This window comes from Budorcas taxicolor, chromosome 1 (genome assembly GCF_023091745.1).
Source record: "Budorcas taxicolor isolate Tak-1 chromosome 1, Takin1.1, whole genome shotgun sequence".
Taxonomy (NCBI): domain Eukaryota; kingdom Metazoa; phylum Chordata; class Mammalia; order Artiodactyla; family Bovidae; genus Budorcas; species Budorcas taxicolor.
In genome coordinates this window covers 132,690,897-132,717,929 of record NC_068910.1, presented here as the reverse complement: position 1 = coordinate 132,717,929, position 27,033 = coordinate 132,690,897, and the positions used below count along the sequence as shown (strand labels likewise).

The following is a 27,033-nucleotide window of genomic DNA, read 5'->3' as shown; positions in this document are numbered from 1 at the left end:
AATAACGAATGCTGATTTGTGTTGGTTGAGCGTCCTGGGCAGGGTTCAGAACTGTGGGGCTCAGGAGTGGAAGAACACGAAGGATTTAATGGCCAGTGAACAGCCCAGGGCCCCACTAGCCACTTTATTCCCAGTCCCACTTTCCTGGCCCCTGTGGTTACAGTGTTCGCCTGTGTTGACCTGGCCTCTCCAGGAGGATTCCAAGTCCCCTGTCTTCAAGATGTGTACTCCCGGTCTAGGTGTGAGCCCAGCTGACCCTTGGAGTGGCCCTTTATCTCCTGCTGGCCCCCTGTTCCCGAGTCGGGACTGGGAGAGGGTGGGGCTCTTTCCTCGCCACCTGGGCCAGATGAGCTGACACCTGTGAGCACAGTCCTCCGTCCAGAGGCTCACTCACACATGGCTGTGCTCCTGCTGATGCACCGTACTCTCGGAGCCCATTCGTTTTCTCCCTGCCCTTTCCTCTCGGTTTCCAGGGGTCACCGTTTTTCTCAACAGTGCCCCTCCAGAGCGGGTTTGGAGGCGGGAGAGGAGATGACACGTTAGCCTTGTCAGTATTTTCAGTGAATGATGCCTGAGGAGGAAGTGAGGTAGGCATGATTGGTGGAAAAATTCATCAAGGGAGAAAATGCGTCACCGTCTTTTGTCATCCACGGTTGCAGTATGGTAAGAACCGGATGTTCTCAGCAACATCCCTATCCCCTGCTGAGACAGGGAAGCAGAGGGTGTCTGCTTTGGGAGGGAGGCAGGCTGTGGCACAGAAGGGCCTCAAGCTGCAGTCCAGCATGAGGGTCACCGCAGAAGAGCCGAGGCCCTATGTGGGTGCCAGGCCAGCCCTGCCACAGACAGCACACCTGGCACTTGAGTGGGTTCTCCTGCCTTCTCAAGGGGTATGAAAGGGAAGGCGAGAGGGGATGGTCTGCCAGCCCCTGGCGAGTGTCCTGGGTCCCAGAGCCTGTCTAGAGGAGGCGGGAGGGGCTCCCCAATCAGCAGCTCCGTGGGGTGTGGGATAGGCTGGGACCATCAGGCAGGGGCTGTGTGAACTTGAAGTCGCTCAGCTTTAAAGAGCCACAGCTGGAGGAGACACTCCAGAACCTGCAGAGCCACATGCTCAAGGGAGCAGCGCCAGTGTCGGTGTGAGCAAAGTAGCGGGGCTGGGCTGGGGAGGAAGCAGGCAGGCGGCCAGAGGTGTGCCACCTCCACCTATTAATTCTCTCGAGGGCTCTTCCCCAGCAGCCTGCGGGGTCCTGATGTCCAGGACCCTCCTCAGGGACAAAGTGAGGAGTGCTGACCCTCCAAAGGTGCCCCCCCGAGTCTCAGCTTTCTCTAGCTCCTGCTTCTCACTCCCTGATGCTCTGATTCCTTCCTCTGAAGGCATGAATCCTCATGGGGTCTGGGACGGAGCTGGGTAAACACACAGTGATGGGTGTGCAGACATACTGTGTGTTCTGACCTCTCAGCCGGGGCCCCTTCTTCTCTGCAGGGAGCACAGTGTTGATAAACCTGGCTTGATTGGCTCTGTATGATACCACTGGTAATGTAAATATTCTAAGCAGTCACAGAGGAGTTACGTCTTTTCAACATGTTTTCACTAGCTGTGGAGTAGGCTTTTGAGATAAACATCAGGGGCCTAAGTAGTCGGGATCTGGAAGAAGGTTCTTATAGATGGAATGAACCGCAGGAATGAATAAACTTCTGGCATTTCCTTGCTGAGGGGGGTGTGCGTGCTTGTGGCTGTGGCTTCTGGCTACTGTGTATACATTATGCGTCCTGGCACACAGGGCTTAGCTAATGACTAGCAGCCTGATTGATCAATTCAGAACCAGAAGTGACTGGTAATTGTCAAGTTCCTTGAGCATGCCTCATCCAGCCCCCTGGTGAGAGGTTAAGGGTAGCTTGTCTGAGCTGCTGTCTGCAGACTAAAGGGCTCACAAAGGCTGACAGGATGTGGGTATCAGGTTATAACTGGTACATCCAGGAGTGATATTAGAGGTCTTCTAACCCCAGAAAGGTTAGGATATGCCCCCTGGGCCCACAGTCAGCAGATCCTGCCCCTGAAATTCAGTGGCTCTGGTCTTAAGTTAGATGCTTCTGTGTGAGCCTCCAGTTTTCTTATTGATAGTCTGAGGGTAAGCTAAGGCCCCCTTGTGTTCTGATGCTGTGTGTAATCTAGGACAAGACACCAGCACCCTGGACTCCCAGCTCCTCCCCATGGCATCACTAACAGAGTGAGATTGTCACCTGGCTCTGAACCCTGGAGTCAGAGGCCTGGGTTTAAATTCAGCTGATAAGAAGTAGCTGTCATTGGTAGCTTTGCGATTTTGGATAGATTGCTCAACTTCTGAGTCTCCTTTTCATCTTTAAAGTGATATTCATACCTCTTATAGAGTTGCTTTGAAAATGAAAGTTAACTTAGGCAAAACTCTCAGTACAGTGCCTAGCTCCTAGTAAGCATTCAGTAAATGGATTATTTCGATTGTAGACATTGTGGGTTCGTGAGCACTTCATTTGGCTGAATCTGAGGTTTCCTTACTGTGATACTGGGTTTGGGTGGAACCAGTGCTTCTCTGACCCTGCTGTCCTCAAAGGAAGTGGAAAGAGAAATAGTATTCTAAGGGTAGGGGCTGGGAATGTAGCCTGAAGCAGCTTGCAGAAAGCAATCACATTTCTTTGAAGTCTTAGGATGACTTGTAAAATCAACTTATAATTGTCATTCGGTACACCAATGTGAATGCATTGGTTCTCATATAAAAATGCTTCTGCCAAATCTTTGAGTATAATTTATACATAAGGATAAGTTGCTCCACTCTGAGAAGGGGGTGTGAGAGTATGATTTTTAAGGTCCTTTCCAGTGCTAACATTCCAGGTTCCCAGGGTGAGAGAGTCTCCTCCACAAAGGACCTGAAATTGGTACCCAAGAATCCTGAAGGGACCTTGGGGAGGTAGGCTCCCCTGTGCCCCTGCCCCTCGTGAGACTGCACGGTGCCAGGGGGGTGCCACTGGTGGAGGAGGGAAGATGACGCAGCCCTTCAGAGTAAAGACTGAAGAAGCCTGAAGGAGGAGCAGGGCTGTGTCTGAGCCTGACTTTCCGTCCTTGGGCTGATAAGTGGCTGAGTTGGGTTGGCAGCTCTCCACCACCCCAGGTAAACTCCAGGAAATAATAAACCATTGTTTCTTATCCAGAGCTGGGGGCCGTCCTGGAGATAGGACCTCCTGTCACAGGAGGGCAGGTGAGGGCAAGGGGTGAACTACATGTGGAAGCATAGGGCTTATCACACTGCCAAGGTATCCTCTGGGCAGTTCTGATGCAACAGCCAAGGCCAACATCTGGGGCTATGCCTAGCCAGTGGGAGGAGAACTGAGGGGAGTCTGGAGAAGAGCTGCATGCTCTGGGGGAGAACACAGAGATGTCTGGCCTGTGAATGGGAAGAGAGAGCATCTCTGTGCATGGGGCGAGTTGTACCTACTGATGGTGGCGTGGGTCCTGCATAAATTAGCTGAAGATTACCCAGTAAGCATGGTCTTTCTCCCTCAGGCATGGGGGGTTGAAAAGAAGCCATCCTTTTGTTTGGGATAAATAATAAGGGGCTTTCCCTGGGCAAGGGCCTGATTATATTAGTCAAATTTGTACCCATCAGATATCATTCCAATTAAATCTAAAGGAATGTCAACACAGGTGCGATACTGAAACTTTCCTGTTGGGCATGGTGTTTATTATGATAAGATTGAATATATCTTGCTAAATTCTCCTGGAAGATATTATTGAATTGAGCCAGGATTTGGAGTGATGAGGACTGGACTCTAGTTCTGACTTATTAGCTATGTGACTTTAAGCAAGTCACTTGGTCTTTGAGCCTCAGATTTTCCATCAATAAAATGGGATCGTCGTGTATCTCAGTATACTGTGAAAGTCAAATGAGATCTTGATTGGGAAAGCATCTTGTAAGTTGTCAGTATGTGGAAGTGCATTGTAGATCGAAAGTCTTTAGGCAGCATTATCTAAGAGCATTACTACTTCCTAGGCCCCTCTGCAGTCTGCTGTCAGTCAGCTTGATGACTATATCCTTCAGAACCGCTCTTGACCCACCTGTTTGCCAGGTCAGCTTCCTTGCCCTGAGACATGCTCCACCATCTCCCCTGCCCAGCTCAGCTCTCCACCACAGGACTCACTTGTTTAGATGGCCGTGGTTAATTCTCTCTGCCTTGCAAACTTCAGAGATCTCTGGCCTCCTGTCTTTGAGGATACATAGGTCTATTTTGTATCCTGGGCCTGTTTCCTCATCTGTAAAGTAAGAGGATTGGCCTAGATGATCCCCTACCAACCCTCACCTTTTGTGATCCACCTTTTGCATTCCACTGTGATAAAAGGAAGCAGGAATTGAAATACATCTCGTCTAGCCAATGACAAGTAACTGATAAAAAGACATCAGTGTAAGAGTGTGAATTAGTAAATTACTCTCTGTGATAGTTAAGGTGATGTTTGCAGCAATATTTCAATGAGCTTGAATGTTTAAGTGATAAGTGATGCCTCTCATTGGTCCTCAGAGGTGACCGTTACCAGAAAGCTACCATTGGCTGAGTGCTCACTGTGTGCCAGGCGTGGTTAGAAACTGCATTACAGTTACACTGTGTTGGGTATTCTAAGTACCTACTTTGTGTTAGATACTTGACCTTCCCTCTAATCTCCACAGAGCCCCACAAAACAGATATACAGATGGGAAAACTGAAGTTTAGAGAGATTAAGTAAATCACGCATGGTGATCCAACTATTAAGTGGCAGAAGCAGGTCCAGGTGCAGTATGTCTGGCTACACAGCCTGTGATGAGATGGCTCACTCAAGTCCACTGGCTGGCATCACCAACTAGCTCACTCTTAGATTGTCACTTTCTTGTTCCTAGTGTCCCAGGACTAGCGATTACCCCAGCAGTGTTCTTCATACAGTTCAGGGCTTGACCTTAGAGTAGGAACTGATCATTGGAAAACCCCACCTGGATATAGCACCCTCCCTTCTCTAGCATGTTGGAGACACCCAGTCTTGGGTCCTTCCTCCTTCCCTTTCTCTATGCACCTGCCCCCTGACTCAGTGCTAACCAAGAATGGGAGGGAAACTAGAAATCCATAACACTGTTGGCTGGGTGGACCAGTGGTTACAGCCAGAGGAGGCAGGTTTTGTCTGTGGGAGTAATTAGAAAACAAGTGGAAAACAATTAGAAAGCAATTGCAAATTTGAATATCAAATCCAGAGCCTACAGAAGTTGGTGAAGCAAGTCAGCTTGTCTCATTTTCTTGTGCTGTGTCAGGGTTTGCAAAAGAAGAATCCCCATGCCACTCAGTAAGGAAAGCTTGGGAGAACCGGGGATGTGCTCAAGCTAGTGGGGTGCTGCCAACTGCTCAGGCCTCAGGAGGTTCTGTAGGAGCTGCAGACACTTGTGGCCAGAGACAGTTTTCAGACTCAGCCCTGGTTCTTATCAGCGACCACATCTCTGCAGCCCCTCCTGTCGACAGTGCTTCCCACTCCCCCTCTCCTTGGAAGACACTGTTTCATTAATTTTTCTGCTAATATATGCTGCTCTGGTAAGAGAAGGCAGCTTAAGTACTTATTCTACTCCTGACACCTAGTAAGTGCTCATCAAATAGATTCCTTTTTTCCCCTGGGATATCCCTTTAGTTCTTTCATCCCCAATGACTCTTTGGACAGACATTATAGAATCAGAAGCTGGACCTGGGAAGGGCCAGAGGCTGAAAAGCTAAGTGCATACATATTCATTCCTAATACGGGTCAAGTCTTCAGAATCTTCATGGCCTGTGCCCATGTCCCACAGGTGTGCCCTGAGGACCAGGTGAAGGTGAAAGTCACTCAGTCGTGTCTGACTGTTGCCATCCCATGGACTATACAGTACATGGAATTCTCCAGGCCAGAAAACTGGAGTGGGTTACTGTTCCCTTCTCCAGGGGATCTTCCCATCCCAGGGATCAAAACCCAGGTCTCCTGCATTGCAGGTGGACTCTTTACCAGCTGAGCCATCAGGGAAGCTCCTGCCTAATTCAGCTGCCAGCCTGTGAAGCCCTGTGTGGCAGGCCTGGAACAGAAGCCTCTCCATTCTCCTCTCCTGGTGTCCTGAAACATCTTCTTCTGCTCTGGGCTTGGCTCCCCCTGCTGGAACCTTTCCTACCTGCCCAGGTATCCTAGAAGAGCCTGCAACAGTCCTAGAGACGCAGGTGTCACTAGGACAGGAAGGTTCAGAGAGGCCCTTCAGGTCAGAGCGAGAGAGAAGAACCAGAGACGGGAAGTAAGTTTCTTAAGGTCACACAGCTGATTAGGGAGCATCCACAGTAAGCACCAGAACCTCTGATTCTCCTGAGCTATTTAACTGTCAGATGCTGCCTGCCGATTTCTCCTGAACTGGCCTCCTCCTTGGCCAGCGCTTCTTCTATCCTCCGAGTTCTGTCATAAATCTTAAAACAACAACAACACTGCCATTAACAATAGCCGCCTCTGTGGACTGAACACTTATCGTGCGCCAGAGACTGGGCCAGGCTGTTCCTACATGCATGGCTGACCCTCATCCTGCAGCTATGAGACCAGTAGCAGTAGCTCCGTTTTACAGATGAGTAGTCGAAGACTCGGAGGTTGTCCCTTTCCTCGGGCCACACAGTTTCGCAGTGGAGAATGCATGTCTGACTACATAGCAGTCTGCTGCCCACTAAGGGGCATCCTGTGGGTCGGAGCCACGAGCACTGCGCCTCCTCCCCAGGTGGATTTCCTGCGTTCCTGTGGACTCAGGTAAGGCTGCCTGAGTCCTCACAGTGCTCATCTCACAGGCACACACCTGGGGCTTAGCAGGATGGAGCCGGGAGGCTAGGTCTTTGAGAAGGGGATGGTTGAATAAACTCTCCTGTGACCCCAAACTGACTTCTGCAGGGATGATACTGGTAATGAGCTGAGTGAACTTTAGCATGTTGCTCGACTGTGATAGGAATGCACATATTGCTAATTTAATTATAGTCAGGGGCTCTGGCTCAGGCTTTGATTTCTTTTTGCATGTGACTTTTACTGCAGAAAGCTTCTCTCAGCTGGTCTCATTAAATCTCAAATTAAGCAAGAATCCCAACAGGAAGAGAGCAGCTCCAGGAGACCAGGCCTCACTCGTTCTCACTGTGCGTTCGGTTGGCTGTTTATTTGGTTTGATCCCCTTTTAAGGAAATTAAAAAATAACATTCTGCCAAAGGCATGGGCACTCAGGGTAGAGCTGCTCAGCGGATGCCCTCCTCGCACCCTGGTCTGCTCCTCTGCTCGTGTGGCTGGGCTGGTGGGAGCAGCTCCTCTGCCTGCAGAAGCCACCCCTCCTTTATTGTGTCTTTCAAGAGGAAAGGCCCAGGACATTCTTGGGGAGGGAGGGGCTGTCGGTGGGTTCAGAGAAGAACTCAACTGTGGTGGGGTTGGGGGAGGAGTGGGCTGGCTTTGCCTGATTTCCCTTAGGAACCCAGGAACCCATCAGAGTCTTTCAAGGATGCCAGCAGGAAGCCCAGAGAGTGTACCCAGGGCCCGGTGTAATCGTGCTCACTTCACACCCAGCAAGCCTGAGAAGCTCAGCGGAGAGAGGATGTACGACTTCCATGCCAGGACTAAAGCCAGGACTGGCACCCGTGTGTCTGGAACCAAATGCCAGAAGGCCCCAGGGAATAGACTTTCTTTTATTGTTGTGGCCTGCTCACCCACTCCTTTCCCTACATCCTTTCTCACATTCACATGTTTGCTCCACAACAAAATTAAGTAGTGCCTCAGTTTGGAAGTGATGGTTTTTAAATGCTTTTTTTTAGCCCAACTTTCAATTTATTCATGTATTTCACAGGCACTTATTGAGAGCTTACTGTGGGCTCATCTGTATTCTAGCCATTAAGGATACAACAGTGAATGAAACACACAGAACCCATGACCCATTGCAGGAGCTTGTGTTCCAGTGGGAGAGACAGATGTTCATCAAATAACACATGACTACATAGGGGCCGACTGTGATGTGTGTGATAGATACACCTTCCACGATTTTGTCCAAATTACCATCCTTGGTTCTGTCCAGTTCAAAATAACTTTCCAGCCCTGTTGCCTTCCAAGAGACCTCTGTCTAGAAGACCTAGATTTCGATTCACCTCTGTTCCTCAGTGGTGAATAGCAAGTTGTTTTTTTTAATTCAATTTCTTCCTTTATTATCCATAAAATACTTGAATAACTGGCATGTGCAAGGTCTAAGGTCTTCCAGAGTCTGGGGTGCATATTCAGTCTTGACCAAGAATTCAGTTAACTTGAAGGTGTTACCTTCATCTGTGTCTGTCTTCAAATCTCTCTGGTCCACATGTGTTTAGCCTTTCTCTTGGGAAAAAAAGATGGAATAAAATTATGTATTGATTCATTCTTTCCCATCTGCCCCTCAAAGCCACACACCAATACTCCTATAAAACCTCTTTTCCCTTTTCACTTGTGTGCTTTCCAGAGGACAGAAGAGGAGATGGTGATGGAGGGGTTGGTACAGGGGAGAGGCTACAGCGACAGTTCTCAAAGTGGGCCCTGCAGACTTTGGGGGACCATGAGGTTCTTTCATGGACCCAGGAGGCCCAAATGTTTTTTGTAATAAAATGTCATTTGCTTTTTTCACTCTCCTTATGTCTCAAGTGACATTTTCCAGTGGTTGCAAATAGTGTGATGTTATAACTAGCTGGATACAGAAGCAGACATGAAAATCTGTCTTCTATTAAAGAAATAGAAATTAAATACAAATGAAAGGAATTTGCAAAAATGAACAACTCTTCTTACTAAACTTTTTCTTGGTTTTATTTTAGAAAATATATTTTTCTTTAAAAATTATTATCTATGTTAATATAATGAGATCATTATTAATGTTTTTGAATGAATTAGTCTTTCTTTAGTTTTAATTAGTAATACAGTTACTATTGATAGCAACAATTCACACACATAAGCTCTTTGGGATCTTCAATAATTTTAGGAGCATGAAGGGCCCTGAGACTAAAACGTTTGAGAACTGCTGAGCTAGAGGCTAAGGAGTCAGCTAGGTGTTAGGAGAAGACCAGTTACTCAGGAATCAGACATGAGCCAGCAGAACAGCTTGTGTGCATGCTAAGCTGTTTCAGTCATGTCCGACTCTGTGTGATCCCAATGACTGCAGCATGCCAGGTTCCTCTAATTCCAAACCCTCATTTCTGATTTGGACATCTGCAGTCTGTCCCAAGGTGTGAGTTGTATAGGATGAGAGATTCCTTTGGAACTATAGAAATACATTCTCTCCTCCAGAGGAAAGGGACTGGTCTGGACATCACCTTGGTACCATGCTTTAGAAGTATGCACCAGGGACTAATTCTGAAGCTCTCCAGTGGTCAGGACCAGCACTGCTAGATCTTCTCAACATGAACACAATCTGTGGAGTGTGGTTCAAATCTCAGCCCGGATTCCTTAAGATGGTTGCAACACAGGAGTCCCCTGTCCATCTGCTCTCTGGGCTTGCTCCCACTCCAGGGATCATAAACCAGGCTTCTTCAATTCAAGGAGGAGGGAGCTGGGTCTCAGGAGGCAAGGGTCCCACCAGCCTTGGGTAGTTATCCTAGACCAGATGTGTCTAGAGCTGGGTTGTGTTCCAGGCCAGATGTGGAGTTGGGGGTGGGCCCAGCCCTGCCAAGGATTCAGCTCTTGGCTTGACAGAGTCCTCCATTTGCTCCACACTCGGATTGGAACGTGCAGCTCTGAACAAGTCAAAACCTGTGAGCTTCCACTCTTGGTTTCCCTGAGACTCCACTCAGAGCCTCTGCAGCTGGCAGCCAGGGGTTTCAAAGGTCACCCCAGCTGGGCGGATTGAAACAACAGATCTCTCTGACCGAGTGAAATTGGCTGCCCGGTGCAAGGCAAGTTGCAACATCTGCGAGCAGTCAGCCAAACGCCCCTTAACTTTTCAGCCTGGCCCTGGGCTCTGCGGCAGCCCTGGCTCTCCCTCACTGTCCTTCTCGGACAGACCTTGGACAGGCATCTCAGCGGTACAGTGGTGCAGTGGCCGCCCACGCGTCCTGACTTGTGGTAAAGCTGCCCAGGGAGAGGCCACGGTAAGGCGCGTCCATTCTCTGGCGTGTGGCCCTGTCCCACTGCCTGCTCCTGTGGGTCATGGCAAGTCAGCGGGCTCAGCCCACAGCCGAGGAGCTCGTTCCAGGATTAAGAGTGATTAGGGCATTTGTTGGGATTTGAGGGCTCTGAAGAGAGAGGATTAAGGTGGAGAGAGGGAGCTGTCATTGCTGGGGGCATTTGCACCTGGGTGGTTTGCTGTGTCTGCTGTGTGCCCGTGGCTCCGTGGCTTCATAGCCGACTACCAGGCTTCCAGTACAGAGCCCGCTGGGAGCCCTTCCCTGTGGGGAAGGTATGGTATTTCCAGATGCCTTGCTGCCAGATCAGGTGCTTAAGGACAATGATCATTTGAAATGTGTGCACTTTGGGTGGGGAAGGGGCAGCTGGTTTCTCTGAACTTCTGCTGTATAACATGATTCTTGATTGGAAACTTTTCTCTGAGTCTTTTTGCCTCAGTCTTTTTGCCCTCTTTTGGCCATCGTTCCATAGTTGAAAGTGTTCAGCTTTCTGGGTTCAGGAGAGAATTTGAACTGCTTTTGATCAAATTCAAATTAATTTAGTGCTGCTTTGAATGATGAGCAAACTCTGCTACTTAGGAAAACCCTATTTGGAAGTGAGCTTTGGCCCACGCCTTGTGAGCGTGTGGCGGGGTGTGGCTTCCAGCTCTCAGACCACCTCTCTTCTGATCCCCCCTTCTTTTTTTCCCTCTTCTTACTTCTATTCCTTTGATCTGCATTTAACTCATGTTGAATGGAACCCCTAGCTAGGGGTATTCCTTTCTAGCCACTGAGCACTGCTCTGCCAGTAGAGAAATTATTGCAGAAACCACCCAGCCCCCCTGGTGCTCTTGATTGGAATGTGGTCCCTGGGCTGGATGAGGCATTAGAAGGGAACAAGGATGTTTTGTATTATTATTGTTACTATTATTATTATTCTGATTGAGCATTCCAAATATGTCAGTAATCATTCACTGGCAGTGTGGACAGGATCTGTTTATGTGGCTGATGGCAGTGGGTGGAGCGATAGGCTGAGCAGAGCTGCTTGGTATACCTGACCAGCTTGGGAGTGGGCTCTGGTTAATACCAGCCTGCTCACCCACCCTCACTCCTCACAGTGCACTTGCTGCACTGACTTGCCTGTTCTAACCTGAAGCCAGACTTTCCCACCTGGCCAGGGATGGATGACTTACTTCTGTCTTCTGTGTTTGAGGCTGAGCATATTCCTTTTGCTGATAGCATCCAAGACCTTCAAGAGACCTCAGAAGGTCAGAATCAAGAGGATTAATAGAGAGGATTCTAAGCCTGATGTCACTACTGTTAGTTTCCAGCTCCCCTGAAAGCTGAGAGGAAGAGTCTTGTGTTTTCCAAAGCCAGAACTGAGAGCAGGAGTGTTGCACTCCCCCTCCCCCTTCCTTTGTGCAGTTCCCAAGCCTCTGCCTATGGCATCTCCCATTACTGGGGAAAGCAGGAAATGCCTCGTCTGGGCCTGGGGCCCTCCAGGAAGCCCACAGGGTATGGCTGCGATCAGAATTCAGTTTGGTTTCCACTTCTTAGCTCTGTGACCTTGGATTACATGGAGTTGACTTTCTGAGCCCTGGTGTCCTCGTTTGTGAAAGGAGAATAATCAGAATGGCCTTGTAGGACCAGGGATTGAGCAAGATTAGGGCCCAGCACGGTGTCGGGTGCCTGAACCCTGCCTCTTCAGTCTGGGACAGATAGAACAGTGTGCGTGGGCTCCAGTCCCTCCTGCCCACCTCCTCATGGTCTGCCAGCTGCTTCCCACTGCTGTTATACAATGACAATCAGGGGACAATCAGGCTGACCTGGGCTTGCCGTCCTTGGTGGAAAGGATCTGTCCTACAGGGTGGGGGACTTGCTTTCCCTTTGGGAGCTGGATGATGATGTTGACAGCTAGCATTTACTAAGTGCCTCTTATGCTGCCCTGAGTGTTTCATATACACTCTCATTCAAATCCTCCCCTCAACCTTGTGAAGTTATTATCATTCCCATTTTACAGAAAGGGAAACTGAGGCCAGGAGAGTTGAAGTTCCTTGCCCAGGCCACAGCTGAAAGATATCAGTGCCCTGGATTCGTGGCTGGGTGTGACCCTTGTGACACCCGCACTTACTCGACCTGATCACTGGTGCTGGCAGCACAGCATGTCTGCCCCTCACTTCAGAGGCAGTGGAGGAGGGCAGGTGGAGAAGTGGCCCCTCCAGGGCATGGTCCTGGCAGGCCCTGCAGGAGGTAAGAACCCCATTCCTCCTCTGCCCTGTTACCCCACTCATCACACACACATGTCATTGTGTACTGCTGTATCCCTTGTTACACAGCAGATGTTTAATATATATATTTTAAATGAGTGAATGACTCTATCCTGATGCTTGCCATTAAAATTATATCATGATTACTTGGAAATGGTTCTGCAAACACATACACAAACACAATGATATAAATATGGCAAAATAGTCATTGTTGAATCCAGCAATGGGTATTCAAGGTACTCACTTTTTACCGTTCTATTTTCCCATTTGAAATTTTCCATTATGAAACTTATTTTTGGCTTAAAATTTCTATGTCAGTCAATTCCTATTATTATTTTCCTTGTAAATATATACTCATAAATGCCTGATATAGTTAACCAATTCTCACTGTTGGATATTTAACTGTTTTTTTCTTTCTATTTCTGTTTAACTAGATTATTTTTCTATGTATTTCCCTATAAATAATGTGGTAAACATTCTTTTATGTAAATTTGGAACTATATCTCTGATTTGTTCTCAGAAAACACATTTCTGAATGTAGGATTATTGGGGAAAGAAATGGACTGTTTTTTTCAGAATCTTTTTTCCAAATTGCTTTCTAGAAAGATTACATCTATTTATACTCCTCAAAAGGATATGAGTGGTATCCATGGTCCCACTGGTATTTGTTATCTTTCTTTTTAAATGTCAGTTTGGTTAGTTTTAAAAACCGTGACCTCTTCTTAACTTGCACTCTTGGATTCTGATTGAGGCTAGACAGCGTCCATTTGTGTTGTGGTCATTCATCTTCTGTGAACTGTCCAAGTGATAGCTTGCTCGTTATGTCAGCTGTATTCTTGTATACGAAGTGTCCTAATCCTTCATTCTTTTTGTTTGTTTGTTTGTTTTTAAATCCTGGGGCGCTTTGTCACTTGTTTATCTGACTGTGTTGAGTCTTTGGCAGCACATGGGATCTTGGTTGCATCATTCAGGGTCTTTTGTGTGGCGCCACAGACTCTCTAGCTGCGGCGAGTGGGCTCAGTGGTTGCAGCACAGGAACTCCAGAGCACACTAGCTTCGGGAGCTGTGACACACGGGCTCGGAAGTTGTGGTGCACTGGCTCAGTTGCTCTGCAGTATGTGGGATCTTAGTTCCCCAATCAGGGGTGGAACCCATCTCCCCTGCATTGCAAGGCAGATTCTTAACCCCTGGGCTACCAGGGACGTCCCAGTCCGTTATTCTCCTTGAAAGCATTGTGTCCCAGATCATCATTCCCCTTTTAATGCTGTCGATGGTATGCTGTGACACACAGAAAGTCTCGGGTCTATGCGTGTGTGGTGAGAGGTCGCCGCTTCCTCCCTTATTACCTCAACCTCAAACACCCATCCCACCAGCCAACTCTGACTGCTTACAGGAGGCAAAAGGGCCCAGCGCTTAAGAATAAGTGCCGCACACCTGGGATCAAATGCCAATTCTGCCCCCTGCTAAATGCCATGGGTACATGCTAAGTTGCTTCAGTCGTGTCCGACTCTGTGCGATCCCATAGACGGCAGCCTCCCAGGTTCCACCGTCCCTGGGATTCTCCAGGCGAGAACACTGGAGTGGGTTGCCATTGCCTTCTCCAATGCATGAAAGTGAAAAGTGAAAGTGAAGTCGCTCAGTTGTGTCCAACTCTTCGTGACCCTATGGACTGTAGCCTACCAGGCTCCTCCATCCATGGGATTTTCCAGGTGAGAGTACTGGAGTGGGGTGCCATTAAGTTGCTTCAGTCGTGTTGAACTCTTTGTGACCCCATGGACTATATAGCCCTCTAGGCTTCTCTGTCCATGGGATTCTCCAGGCAAGCACACTGGAGTGGGTTGCCATTTCCTACTCCAGGGGATCTTCTCAACCCAGAGATTGAAACCGCGTCTCCTGCACTGGCAGGCAGGTTCTTTACCACTAGTGCTGCCTGGCCCTAAGCAAATTTCTTAATCTCACTGAGCCTCCATTTCTAATCTATACAATGGGGATGATGAGATGATCTGTTTCCTAGTGTTATAAGGAGAAATGAACTATTGTTTATAAGGTGCTTAGAATAGTTCCTGGTATATACTAAATGCTACATAAATTTGGTTTTTCTTGTTACTTACTCCAGTGAACCTGTGAGTCTTATCATTTTGAAAGGATTTTGTTTGCAAAGCTGATACCTCATCAGTGAAAGAGAAAGCTAGGTTTATCAAGCAAGGGATGTACCTAGGTCTTTGTTATTTTAACTTGTACTTCAAAATACATCTCTCTTTTATTTTTGTTAGATGCTATTAAATTTAAAACTAATTATATGCCCAGACACTACTATTCATCTCTGTCAGCTTATCCCATTTGCATGGGACTTAAGCTTGTGACTAAAGATCCTAAGAAAGTGAACAGAAAAATAAAAACTAGAAATACTCTTTAGTTTAGCAGGTATTTGTTAAATTGCAGTCCTCTGAGGTCAGGTACTGTGGATTCCATGCTGAGTAAGAATGGACACATGGTCCCCAGCGTAGGTCCCTAGAGTGGAACCATCCCAGCCCAGTGAGGCGCCCACCTGGTTTAGAATCTGGAACAAGGACACACTCCAGGGGGTGGCACAGGTGTCCAGCAACCTTGGCTGGGCTCTGACGACCTGGTTCCTCTCCACTGCTGCCAGTTTTCCCAGCCTGCTGCTCCAGCCTTTCCTGTGGACTTCGACAGCTTTCCCACTCCCCATCTTTCCAACATATCGCTTCTCCTTTTATGAGAGCCAGAGTCCATTTCTGAAGTTTGCAACCAAAACCTGGTTCACACCTGTTAATGATCCCATTTCTAGAACTAACCCAAAGGAAGTCCCTTTGTTCCAACTGACCTGCCAGCCCCACAGACAGCGAGGCCCTGGGCCCGGTTTTCTTGTCGGTGATGCCATCATTGTGCTTTGACTCTTTGGGCAAGTGACTTACCTCCTCTGGGCTTCGCTTATAAGTGGAGGAGTGAGCCCGATAGCCTTAAAACGCCCCCTTCTCTGATGTCCTGTGGCCTTGAGGCTTTGTTACAGTCTGGTCCGCAGAAATGGGATGTCCTCCCCAGCCTTGCTTCCTTCCCTGCTTTCAGCCCCACACTCTCGCCTCACCTCACCCAGATTCCTTGCCGTATAAATCTCAAACTCTCTCCTTCCTGGGAGTATGGATCCCATTTTTCTTTAGCCTAAGAGCCCTCACAGTTCAGGCAAAAGAAGCTTTTACTTCCTACTAAGAGTGCCTAACACAGATACTGATTCTGAAGGTTGAATACTATTAGGCACTGATTTTAGAAACCCACTGTAAGAGCACTGAGAACCATCTGGTTTTTCTGTTCCTGCCCCAGCTGCCCCTCTCCTGAAAGTTCTCCATGGGATTTGGGGGAGCCCAGGACATGGCCCTGGGAGCTGCTGCTGGGGTGGGCTGGGCCTCATTCCTACAGCTTCACAAGTTGAGGACAGAGCCTCTGGTTCCCAGAGAGGAGCTCCAGGTGGACCCTGACCTAGTGAGTCTCCCTGTAAAACCCAACCAGCACCCTGGGTACCCGGCCGCCTATAGGGAGGACGAGCTGTACTTTGTCTGACTGGATCTTCCTTCCTGTTTGCAGACCATGGGGGATGTGAAGCTGGCCGCCCAGACACACGTTTCCAAAACCTCCCTCACTGTGGATCACTCAAGAGTCAGCTCCATGCCCCTGACTGAGGCCCCTGCTTTCACTTTGCCCCCTCGGAACCTGTGCATCAAGGAAGGAGCCACCGCCAAGTTTGAAGGGAGGGTAAGCAGTGAGGCTGAGTGGGCGGCTCCGGCGGGGAGCGGGGTGGTGGGGGTGGTTGGGTGGGTAGGAGGGTGGGGAAGTGGGCGTGGGCTGGGCAGTTGCTTCTGTTCCAGCCTTCTCAGCAGGCTGACCTGGCAGAAAGCCTGCTTTCGTTTGGACCCTCATATAAAATGCATACAAGTCCATCGGCCCTATTACAGTTTACAGTTGACTTTGGGTTGTGTTGGAGAATTGGGTGTTGGGGAGGGACACTGAGATGTTTTGCTATTTGTGCGAGTCACGCTCTGGTTCCTGCACCTGATTATAGGAGAAGGGCACGGTGATGGCAGGAAGTGTACAACTTGGGTTTAAATGTGTGTGTTGTTTGCTCAGTTGTGTCCCAATCTTTGCGACCCCATGGACTGTAGCCAGCCAGGCTCCTCTGTCCATGGAATTTTCCAGCCAAGAATACTGGAGTGGGTTTCTATTCCTTTTTCCAGGGGCTCTTCCCCACCCAAGATTGAACCTGGGTCTCCTGCATTGCAGTGAATTCTTTAATATCTGAACCATCAGTTTAAAGATGTGCCCTCAAATCTGGACAGTGGAGAATGAACTCTCATTTTTCTCTTACTTCCTACCTGGAAGGAGTGTTTGGTTAACAACCTCTTGTGTATCCACCTGGTACATCCAAAGCAATGGGGTAGGAGACAGTACTCCTCATTTCAGTTCTGTCACCTTTTGCTAATAAGTACTGGTCTCTTGCCCTTACTGGGCATCCATTTCTTCCTCTGCAAGCAGACAATGATATTTCCTTGTCCACCTTGTACTAGAAAGGAGAAGAAGATGGGAAGACTATCAGTAAGAACATTGAGGTTATGCCCAGCTGGACAGACCATTAGTAAGCTGCTGGCTCAAGCCACCAGGAAGTCAGATCATCAGCTTGACATGGAGATGCACATGGAAGTCAGGAGGTTTGCAAGTAATATTTGTCCTAGATTAAACACAGGCAGTCTTCCCAAGAAATGCTTTAGAAGCTGGAAGGCTTTGATCTGAGCAAAAGACAGGTGAGGTAATGAACTCACAGGTTGCACTTTGAGTCTACAAGTTGAGTCTGTGGATGGAAGGGGTCAACAGCATCACTCTTCCCGGATGTTGCTGAGCCTTGCCTTTGTTTAAGTGGCAGGTTTGGCTGTGTGGTCATCTGCAGAGTATTCAGAGGCTATGTTATGTTCTCTACAGAAGCCTGTCTAGTTGACTGTTTGCTGGTAGATCTGATGTTCCTTGTCATATTGTATCTTTTACTTAAAGAGGGGAATGTTGGTGATGCTGCTGAGGGGTCTGCTGTTCTCTCTGGGCTCTATCAGGATGAGTGCTCTTTTCTGTTGCTCTGACTGTGGTCCCCCATTCTTCCATGCCCATAACTGGCAGGAAAGAAGCAACAGGAAGAGTCTTTGGGGATTTAGAAACATGAGTAAAGTTTTAAAATATGATACAACACGATGAACACTGAAAATGAGCATGCTAAAGGAAAGAAGCCAGACACAGAAGACCACATATTGAATGATTCCATGTATCTGAAATGTCCAGAACAGACAAATGTATGGCAACAGAAAGTAGCTGAGTGGTTGCTGATGGCTAGGGAGGAGGAGTGGGGAGTGACTGCTGAAGGGTGCAGAGTTTCTTTGGGGGATGATGAAAACGTTCTGAAATTAGGTATTGGTGGTGGTTGCACATGGTTGCATATGGTGGCACATGTTTGGATGGCATTATCAACTCAATGGACTTGAGTCTGAGCAAATTCTGGGAGATAGTGGGCTTCCCTTGTGGCTCAGCTGGTAAAAAATCCATCTGTAATGAGGGAGACCTATGTTCAATCCCTGGATTGGGAAGATCCCCTGGAGAAGGGAAAGGCTACACACTCCAGTATTCTGGCCTGGAGGATTCCATGGACTGTGTAGTCCATGGGGTCACAAAGAGCTGGACACTGAGCAACTGAACAACAAGGTTGCACGGCTTTTTGAGTATGTTATAGAACACTGGATTTACACTTAAAAAATTAAAGGTGAACTTTTGAAAAAAATGGCTTAGCGAAATTGATCCATACCCACCCTCCTGCACTACTGCTTGTCAGAGATGGACTCCTCTCTCAAATTAATGCAAACTGTGGAGAGTAAGAGATGACTTAGCGTCTGTAGACGGAGAGGTGTTGTTTCGCTCACTGACTGTGGAGGTCATGAAGGAGCTGAGCCTTTGGGCTGTTTGAGTTGGAACCTTTGTAGAATGAACACTGACCCAGGAGTACACACACTGGAGTTCTCTGTTGCTCAGTTATCCTCAGGTTGGCAGGTCAGACCTTCTCTGGACTTTGGTTACCTTATCTGAGAAGAAAGATAGAAGAAGAGAAAAAGAAACAGCTAGTTAGTTGTTTCTGTATTTTCAGGCCTGCAGGGATATGAAAAGAAAACAAATTGAGGAAGAAAATGGTAAGAGCAATTCATAAAGTCAAAAAGTATAGTAGTAACAGTATTTTTTTTAATGAGGTAACATTCAAATATGTAAATTTGACTATCTTAAACAATTCAATGGCATTTCATACATTCATGATGCTGATTGCAGTATTCTTGAAGCAGAGCATTCTCTAGGTGAACATTTTATTTTGCTTGTATTGAGGAAATAGTTAACTTTGTATGTTACATGTGGGCTGTAGGTCAAAGTGAACGTGTTTCTTAGAAGTCAGCCTGGGGAGCTCCGTTACCACTCATCAACTCCCTGGAATTAACCCAGAACAACACCATGACAGTGTGCTGGTGCATAGTGGACACAGAAGGAAGAAGATTCCAGAGAGATGTTCGGTGGAGTGTCTGGGCTCCATCTGAGAACTTCCAGAGAAAACCACAGAGGGAAGATCTTTCTTAGAAAGTGCTTTATAAACTAGCATGTTGTGAGTGTGTATTATCAGTGTAGCAAAGGACACAAAGGAATGCCTTGCATCAAGGTAGAGCCATGTCAGATGACTCCAGAATGAGGAAGTGGTTGTTTGGATGCCAAAATGCAGTTGCACAGTGGATGCACCTGATCTGGCAGCCTCAGAGAAGGGAAGGGCAGAGGCTGAGTGACGCGAGCGGGAATTTTCTGTTTTAAAAGACCGAGCGCCAAATGGGGTCACCTCCTCATATCCTTTAGGCTTTTTCCACTTTGTGGCCCACAGCCAGCCCCCTTTGCCCTTTCCTTTCTGTTCTAGGAGCCATGGCACCATTTGCCTTTGCAGCGAAGAGTGGCTTAGTGACACATTTGGCTGAAGTCTGCTTGTGTATTTTTGGGGAAACTCTCGCTTTTCTGATTAAAACAAATCACTGGTTATCTCATATTCCACCTCACCCTTGCTTCCTATCTTAACTGCTGATTTGATGCCTGGAGCTCAGGCAGTCATATCGAAACTATGAGGGAACAAACCAGAATACAAAGGGTTGGTCAGTGTGGGCATGGGCAATGTGCATGGGTGTGGAGGGCACAGCAGTGGAGGGAGCATAAAGACCAGCAGCTAAGACCCAAAAGTCCGAAGGCTTAGAGAGTTTCCCAGATAGGATCTTTGACTGTGGTCATTCACACAGGAAATTTTACAGAAAGTGTTCCTAACTGATAAACACCTAATGAGATGCATGTGGAGATACTATCTCTTTAAATAATGGGAATAAATAGGGGAGAAGACACAGCACAGAAAAGAACTAAAAAACCCTTTCAGACCCTTACCAAATCTACCAACAGTGAGGGGAGTACTTGAGTTGAATGTGCCCTGCAGATAAAGCATCCCAGAGGGATTTGCTCCTCCCTGGCTGTGGCCATCTGGCTTGAACCAACAGGGTCTAAGGCCTCTTAAGAGGAAGTCAACCATATGGTGTTAAGTGATGATTTAATGTCATTATAGAAAACTATTTAATCAGGGTCTACTGCTTAGGCCAAGGCTACCTACCCCCTCCTCTTTCTTTTTTGGCTCTGCCAGCTTAAAAAGATTATATTTTCCCAGAATTCATTCAACTTTGGATCCATAGCTCATCAATACCACATTTAGACAACCTGAACCCACATTGTAGAAACCTGTTTTGTCATCTGAACACACCATCACATAAGAGCAGGGCGTCCTGTCTGCCCAAGGGATGTACCCAGTGGAACCACGCCAACACTCACGTTCTGAGCACCCAGAACTCTGAAATTCTCTGCTGAAGGGCCCTGAGCCCACTTCTAACGTCATCATGGGCCTCTTTCCATGAGAAGACTTTGCTGGGACTGAGTGGGATGATGGTCAAGGAGAGCGGTTTGCTTAGGGGACTAAAAAGGTAGATGAAACTCAGATGTGGGGGTCTGTTGTCCACCCATGGGCATAGGCGGGCCCGGCAGTGCAGATGCAAGTAGGGTGTGGTGTGCCGCTGCCTGCGGAGTGTTCCTGGGCCCAGGGTCCGGGGGGCCTCCGTGGACAGGTAGCCGGGCGCCCGCACATGCCAGATGCTCACTGAAATGCCTCCTCCTGCTCTGCTGCCCATGAGGGCAGCCCAAGTGCCAGCGGACTGCCTACCCGACACAGAGCCAAGTGCGAAAGGACTGAGATGGTAGGAGAAAATGCTGGAGTTACTGGAGATTTCTCCCCTTTCGCCCTGGAATTCATTCTTATCAGACAAAGCAAACATGCTGATAGGCCCTGGCTGTGCTGTGAATCAAATGAGCTGATATCTGAGTGCCTCTTGAAGTACAGCCCAAATGAGGCTTCAGGCCAGGCTGAGGGGCTCAGTGTTCACTGAAGGGGCTTCACAATAAAAGGCTGGCCTGGCCTCATCATGGAGGGTGGGGGCAGGGACCAGAGCAGACTTGATCCATGAAAACGTGAATAACTCCTCAGTTTCCACTTTAACCAACCGTGGTATCCTTCCCCCGTTAACTTCTTCCCAGTTCACTTCTAACTCAGAAGCGCTCAACCACTTAGAGAAATTTGAAGGAAGCATCTAGTGTGCTTTCTGTCCTCAAAAATCTTTTTTGGGGGAAGCGGGGCGGGGCTCAGCTTGCAGAATTTTAGTTCCCCAACCAGCAATTAAACCCAGGCCAAGGCAGTAAAAGCACCCAGTTCCAACCACTGGACTGTCAGGGAATTCCCTGTGCTCAGAAGTATTAGTAAGTTTTAACCACAGGTTCTTAAGAAAAACATGTGCGTATAAAACAGTAGGATATGACAGTATAATTAAATGTGTGAAATAGTACAATTAAATAGTTTGTACTATAGGAATTTAGAGGCGATTAAGATGAGGTTTGCAGTGGTTTGGAAACTGATTTCTTGCTTCCTGACTTCAGTCCTCCCACTTCATCCTTACAGCCTTACAGGTCTGACGGTCACCTCCCTGCTTAACGTCCTCAAGCCTGTGATGAGGTTCCTCAGCTCTGCCCACAGGCCCTTCCGGTTAACTCCTGGCTCTCCAGCCCTGAGCCCTTTCCTCCTTCCTCCCTCTAGCATCGCTTGCCCAGCCCTGCTCACCCACACAGATGCAACATGGGTACTTTGTTCTGCTATCACCTTTGTAAGAAAGGGTAAACAGGGAAGGCATTTTATCTTCCCTATTGATTAGGAATGGCGGCAGAGTGCACCGGAAGGGAGCCAGCATTTCTCATTGCCTTATTGGTGTCAGGCATGTGATCTTAGTCCTTTTGTCCTCATGGCAAAGTAGCTTTGTCCCCATTGAAAAATTTTTTTTAATTCATACAATTTTTAAATGGTGTACTATGCTTATGGTTATTTCAAGATATTGGCTATTTTGCCACGTTGTACAGTACATCCTGGTAGCCTATCTTACACCCAATAGTTGTTCCACTTACTCTCCACCCGTAGAGTGCCCTTCCCCACCCTCCCAATTGGTAACCACTACCAGTTTGTTCTCTTATATCTGTGAGTCTGCTTCTTTTTTCGTATCCGCTAATTTGTTATATTTTTTTAGACTCTACATATAAGCGATATCATGCAGCATTTGTCTTTATCTGACTTATTTCACTTAGCATAATGCTCTCATATCCCCATTTTTATAGAAGAACCCCGGGGCTCAGAGTAATTACAGACGTTGCCAAGGTTCTGTCCTTAAGTGAAGGAGGCAGTACTTCCGGGTCCAGATCTTGTATCCGTCTCACTGTATGCTGCCATCCCTTTCACATGTGGCATCTGGTTCCTTGAACTCAGTGGCTGTTTCTTATTCATCTTTGTGCCCGGGAGTAGCGCAGTGGCCACCACCTGACGGGTGCTCAATAAACGTTCGATTTCCTTGAGAAGGTGACAGGGTCTGACTCCAGGCCTCTTGCCAGTCAAGTTCATAGGCATTTGGTCCCATGTTTCTTAGCGGCTGTTGTCCCCACCCATCCCCCATCCTGTTCCCTGCAGTGTTCCTGTCCATATCCATGCATCCCTGCTCCCTTCTTTACCTCAGGTCGTGCCTTTATCAAGAATACCCTTCCTTCTCCCACACCATCTTATCCAGCATCAAGGTCCATGTAAACCCTACCTCCTTCAGGTTACTTTCCTTAAGTATATTTTCTCTTTAAAGCATTTTATTAGAGGACAGAAGAACCAGGGTAATAGGATATAGAAAATTCCCAATAATCACATAAAATCTTTCGTGAGTAATAACCACAGGAAAGAGTTGACTACCTTGGCCTTTTTAAAATGTATTATTCATTAATCATTTCTGTGCTTATAATTTTATTATAAAGAAAATAATTATTTAAATGTTAAACTATTTTTAAAACAAGCATTCCAGCAAAAGTAAAAATGTTCTGTGCCTTGACCTTTACTTCCAGAGGTACACACTATTAACAGTTTGGGTATCCTTCCAGAAATATTCCATGTAAATATAAGCATAAATCCGCATATGATTTTGCATATGCAAATGGACCCATGTACATGCGCTGATCTGCAACTTGCTCTTTTTGCTTAACATCTCTTGGCATTTCTTTTTAGACGTTAGCACATAGATCTACACCATAGGTAAATCTGAGCTAAATCTTAGCTTTCTAGCCCTCAATTGCTTCCCTCTGAACTCCTATAATACTTCTGTGACTCATTTTTTAAAATTAATGTCCAGCTTTATCAGTTACTGTTTATTGACTTTTGCTTCCTCATTGTGAATGAGTTGTTTGAGGTCTAGAACTGCATTGTCCAGTAGGATAGCCACACGTGACTACTTAAATTTAGGTTCAGTTCAGTTCAGTCGCTCAGTCGTGTCTGACTCTTTGCAACCCTATGAATCGCAGTACGCCAGGCCTCCCTTTCCATCACCAACTCCCGGAGTTCACTCAGACTCATGTCCATCGAGTCAGTGATACCATCCAGCCATCTCATCCTCTGTCGTCCCCTTCTCCTCCTGCCCCCAATCCCTCCCAGCACCAGAGTCTTTTCCAATGAGTCAACTCTTCGCATGAGGTGGCCAAAGTACTGGAGTTTCAGCTTTAGCATCATTCTTTCCAAAGAAATCCCAGGGCTGATGTCCTTCAGAATGGACTGGTTGGATCTCCTTGCAGTCCAAGGAGCTCTCAAGAGTCTTCTCCAACACCACAGTTCAAAAGCATCAATTCTTCGGCACTCAGCCTTCTTCACAGTCCAACTCTCACATCCATACGTGACCACAGGAAAAACCATAGCCTTGACTAGACGGACCTTAGTCGGCAAAGTAATGTCTCTGCTTTTGAATATGCTATCTAGGTTGGTCATAAATTTTCTTCCAAGAAATAAGCGTCTTTTAATTTCATGGCTGCAATCACCATCTGCAGTGATTTTGGAGCCCCAAAATCAGTTTTCATTCCAATCCCAAAGAAAGGCAATGCCAAAGAATGCTCAAACTACTGCACAATTGCACTCATGTCACATGCTAGTAATATAATGCTCAAAATTCTCCAAGCCAGGCTTCAGCAATACGTGAACTGTGAACTTCCTGATGTTCAAGCTGGTTTTAGAAGAGGCAGAGGAACCAGAGATCAAATTGCCAACATCTGCTGGATCATGGAAAAAGCAAGAGAGTTCCAGAAAAACATCTATTTCTGCTTTATTGACTATGCCAAAGCCTTTGACTGTGTGGATCACAAGAAACTGTGGAAAATTCTGAAAGAGATGGGAATACCAGACCACCTGACCTGCTTCTTGAGAAATCTGTATGCAGGTCAGAAAGCAACAGTTAGAACTGGACATGGAACAACAGACTGGTTCCAAATAGGAAAAGGAGTACGTCAAGGCTGTATATTGCTTATTTAACTGCTATGCAGAGTACATCATGAGAAACACTGGACTGGAAGAAACACAAGCTGGGATCAAGATTGCTGGGAGAAATATCAATAATCTCAGATATGCAGGTGATACCACCCTTATGACAGAAAGTGAAGAGGAACTAAAAAGCCTCTTGATTAAAGTGAAAGAGGAGAGTGAAAAAGTTGGCTTAAAGCTCAACATTCAGAAAACGAAGATCATGGCATCTGGTCCCATCACTCCATGGGAAATAGATGGGGAAACAGTGGAAATTTAGGTTAAGATTAATTAAAATTAAATTAAAAATTCAGATCCTCAGCCTTGCTAGCCACATTTTCAGTGCTCAATATCCACAGGTGAATAATAGCTACCATGTTGGGCAGCACAGATTATTGAACATTGCTATCATCACAGAAAGCTCTATCAGGGAGGGCTGATCACGGCCTCTCTTGCATTTAATTCAGTCCCCATGTAAGCAGAGATCCACAACTAGAAGATATATTGACAATGGCTGTTCCATTCATAGTAGAAAGTAGACATTAAATTCTTGAGAATTTTCATAGGGCATAAAGTTCATTCAAAGAAAAATATAATCCCTTGATGAATGAATGAATCTTTGTCTTCCACTTTCATTGAAGAATGGTAATCTTGGTATTCCAACAAGCTGAACATGTTCCCAAAATTTCTGTGGCCATCTGTTCCAAGTGATTCAGGTATCCTCATGAGAAGGAGGCTGGATGTGGGTTGCCTGGTGTCACAGAATTCCTGAAGTATTCAGAGAAAAAGCAGCAGAATGGAAATGGCAGGGCAGGTCATGCTGAAACTACAGTTGTCAGCAGTTGGTGGCTGCTCTGATTGAAAATGTCCGACTGAACAGATTTATTAACTTCTCCTCCCTGCAAATGTGCCATTGAAATGAGCAGAAAGGGTTAAAAGCAGTTACTTGAGAGTTGCACCGAGAACGGGAGAGGGGAATTAGTGGGTGAGGGGTGTCCATGCCATAACGTATGAGAGCCACATATTTGAAATGAAAGGATTTGGAAACTACAAGTGAACTGTAGGGCAGATGTCAGGGTGACTAAGGGATGTTGTTTAATATCTCTATGGAGAAAACCAAAGCTTGTGGTATGGATATTAATCAGTATCAAAAAGTCTCTGTGCTTTGCCACCAGGTAAAATGTGTTGGACGTCCAGTTGCTGTCCAGATGCCAGACACTCCAAGTGAAGCCCACCAGTAGACATGCCCCACTCAGGGACATGGAGCTTGCAGTCAAGCCCCTCACTGAGGGAGATAAGACTACACCCAGGGGATGGAAAGCCTACGCTTGGAAACTAGTTCATCAGTCATACATTGTGAAGAGTTAATTCATGGCCACCAGATGTTTGAAGAAAATATTTGTCCAATGTAATATTGCCATCAAGAAATTGTTCTTTTTGAAAAGTCAACCTTTGGACAAAATTCAAAAGTGTTAGTTATAGTACAGAACAGAAAGTAAACTCTGTAAGCTTTGGCAAGCCGTAAGTAAAGGAATGGTGAATGGTAAGGTTGAGGAGAGAAGGGGAGGAAGAGAAAACTACGAGGGCACTACAGTCCTCATCTGACATGGTGGAAAGTGAGATGCCATGTAAAACAGATGGATCAAATAACAGAGACCTGGGCGTATGACTTAAAACCATAATGACAGAGGTAAAAAATGGTCAGCCCATCGGCCATACTTGGCACACAGACCTTTTACATTTGGTCAGCAGTATTCGCAAAAAAATTTGAGCTAAGATTTACAAATGGAAAACTTACACACACAATTCATTTCTGAATGGCTTCTCTCAGAAAATGTCAGGCAGCACTGCCCGTGGCAACGCTTGGTCGGTGGACACGATCCCGACATCCAAGCTCATCTTTGCCAGGTTTTTATAGTCTACCCCCACCGCCCACTCCCAGTCATCTCCCAACATGGGCAAGAATCTGTTGCCAGTTATGACTTTGCTGTTTCCCTAACCACGTTCATGTTAATAGCGGAAAAGCTACAGATGGGTAGGAAGAGCCTCGTGACATTTCTTGTCCTCACCCACTTTCTGTACATGGGTATCCTGCCCAGACTTTCTAGGCATTGGAATTTGTGATCTTGCCATAAATGTGCAATAGAAGACCTAAAAATCAAACAATGATTGGTGAGAGGGAGGCAGTACAAGTCAGTGAAATTTGTCATCATTTTTTGTAGGCATCCACTAAGTGCTTTCTAAATTCTTAGATCAGGAAATGGACCCAGAGTGGAATATCTAGCATTGCAGAGTTTAATGATAAGAAGACTAGAAACATAATTTCAATGGTTATATTTGGTAAGTGATACCATTGCAGGGAGGGCCAAGAGTGAGAGGGAAAGAAACCTTTCATCATTTTGTACCTTCAACTTTTACCTTTTACTTTATGCACATTTTTATAGCTTGAATTTTTTAAATAGTAGGCAGGAATTACTTCTGTGATTTCTAAAAGGGACAATAAAATTGCCTGTAAAAAGATGTGGTACCTGAGTTCAATGTCCAGATTCTAACTGATAAATGGTCAAAGATGAATACACAGTTTACATTGAAAGAAACATAAAAATATATGTGGAAAAATATATGTGACTTCCCTGGTGGCTCAGA

The 27,033-nt window shown here is 46.7% G+C and overlaps 1 protein-coding gene across 1 annotated transcript in view; it reads left to right on the top strand.

The window, feature by feature from the left end:
• Nucleotides 1-15,983: 15,983 nt before the first annotated feature.
• The window catches only part of MYLK (myosin light chain kinase), a 190,334-nt gene continuing 179,284 nt past the window's right edge, over nt 15,984-27,033 (top strand). Inside the window, exon 1 of the mRNA XM_052638190.1 lies at nt 15,984-16,148. Coding sequence (XP_052494150.1) covers nt 15,984-16,148 — 165 coding nt within the window. The remainder of the gene's footprint in view (nt 16,149-27,033) is intronic.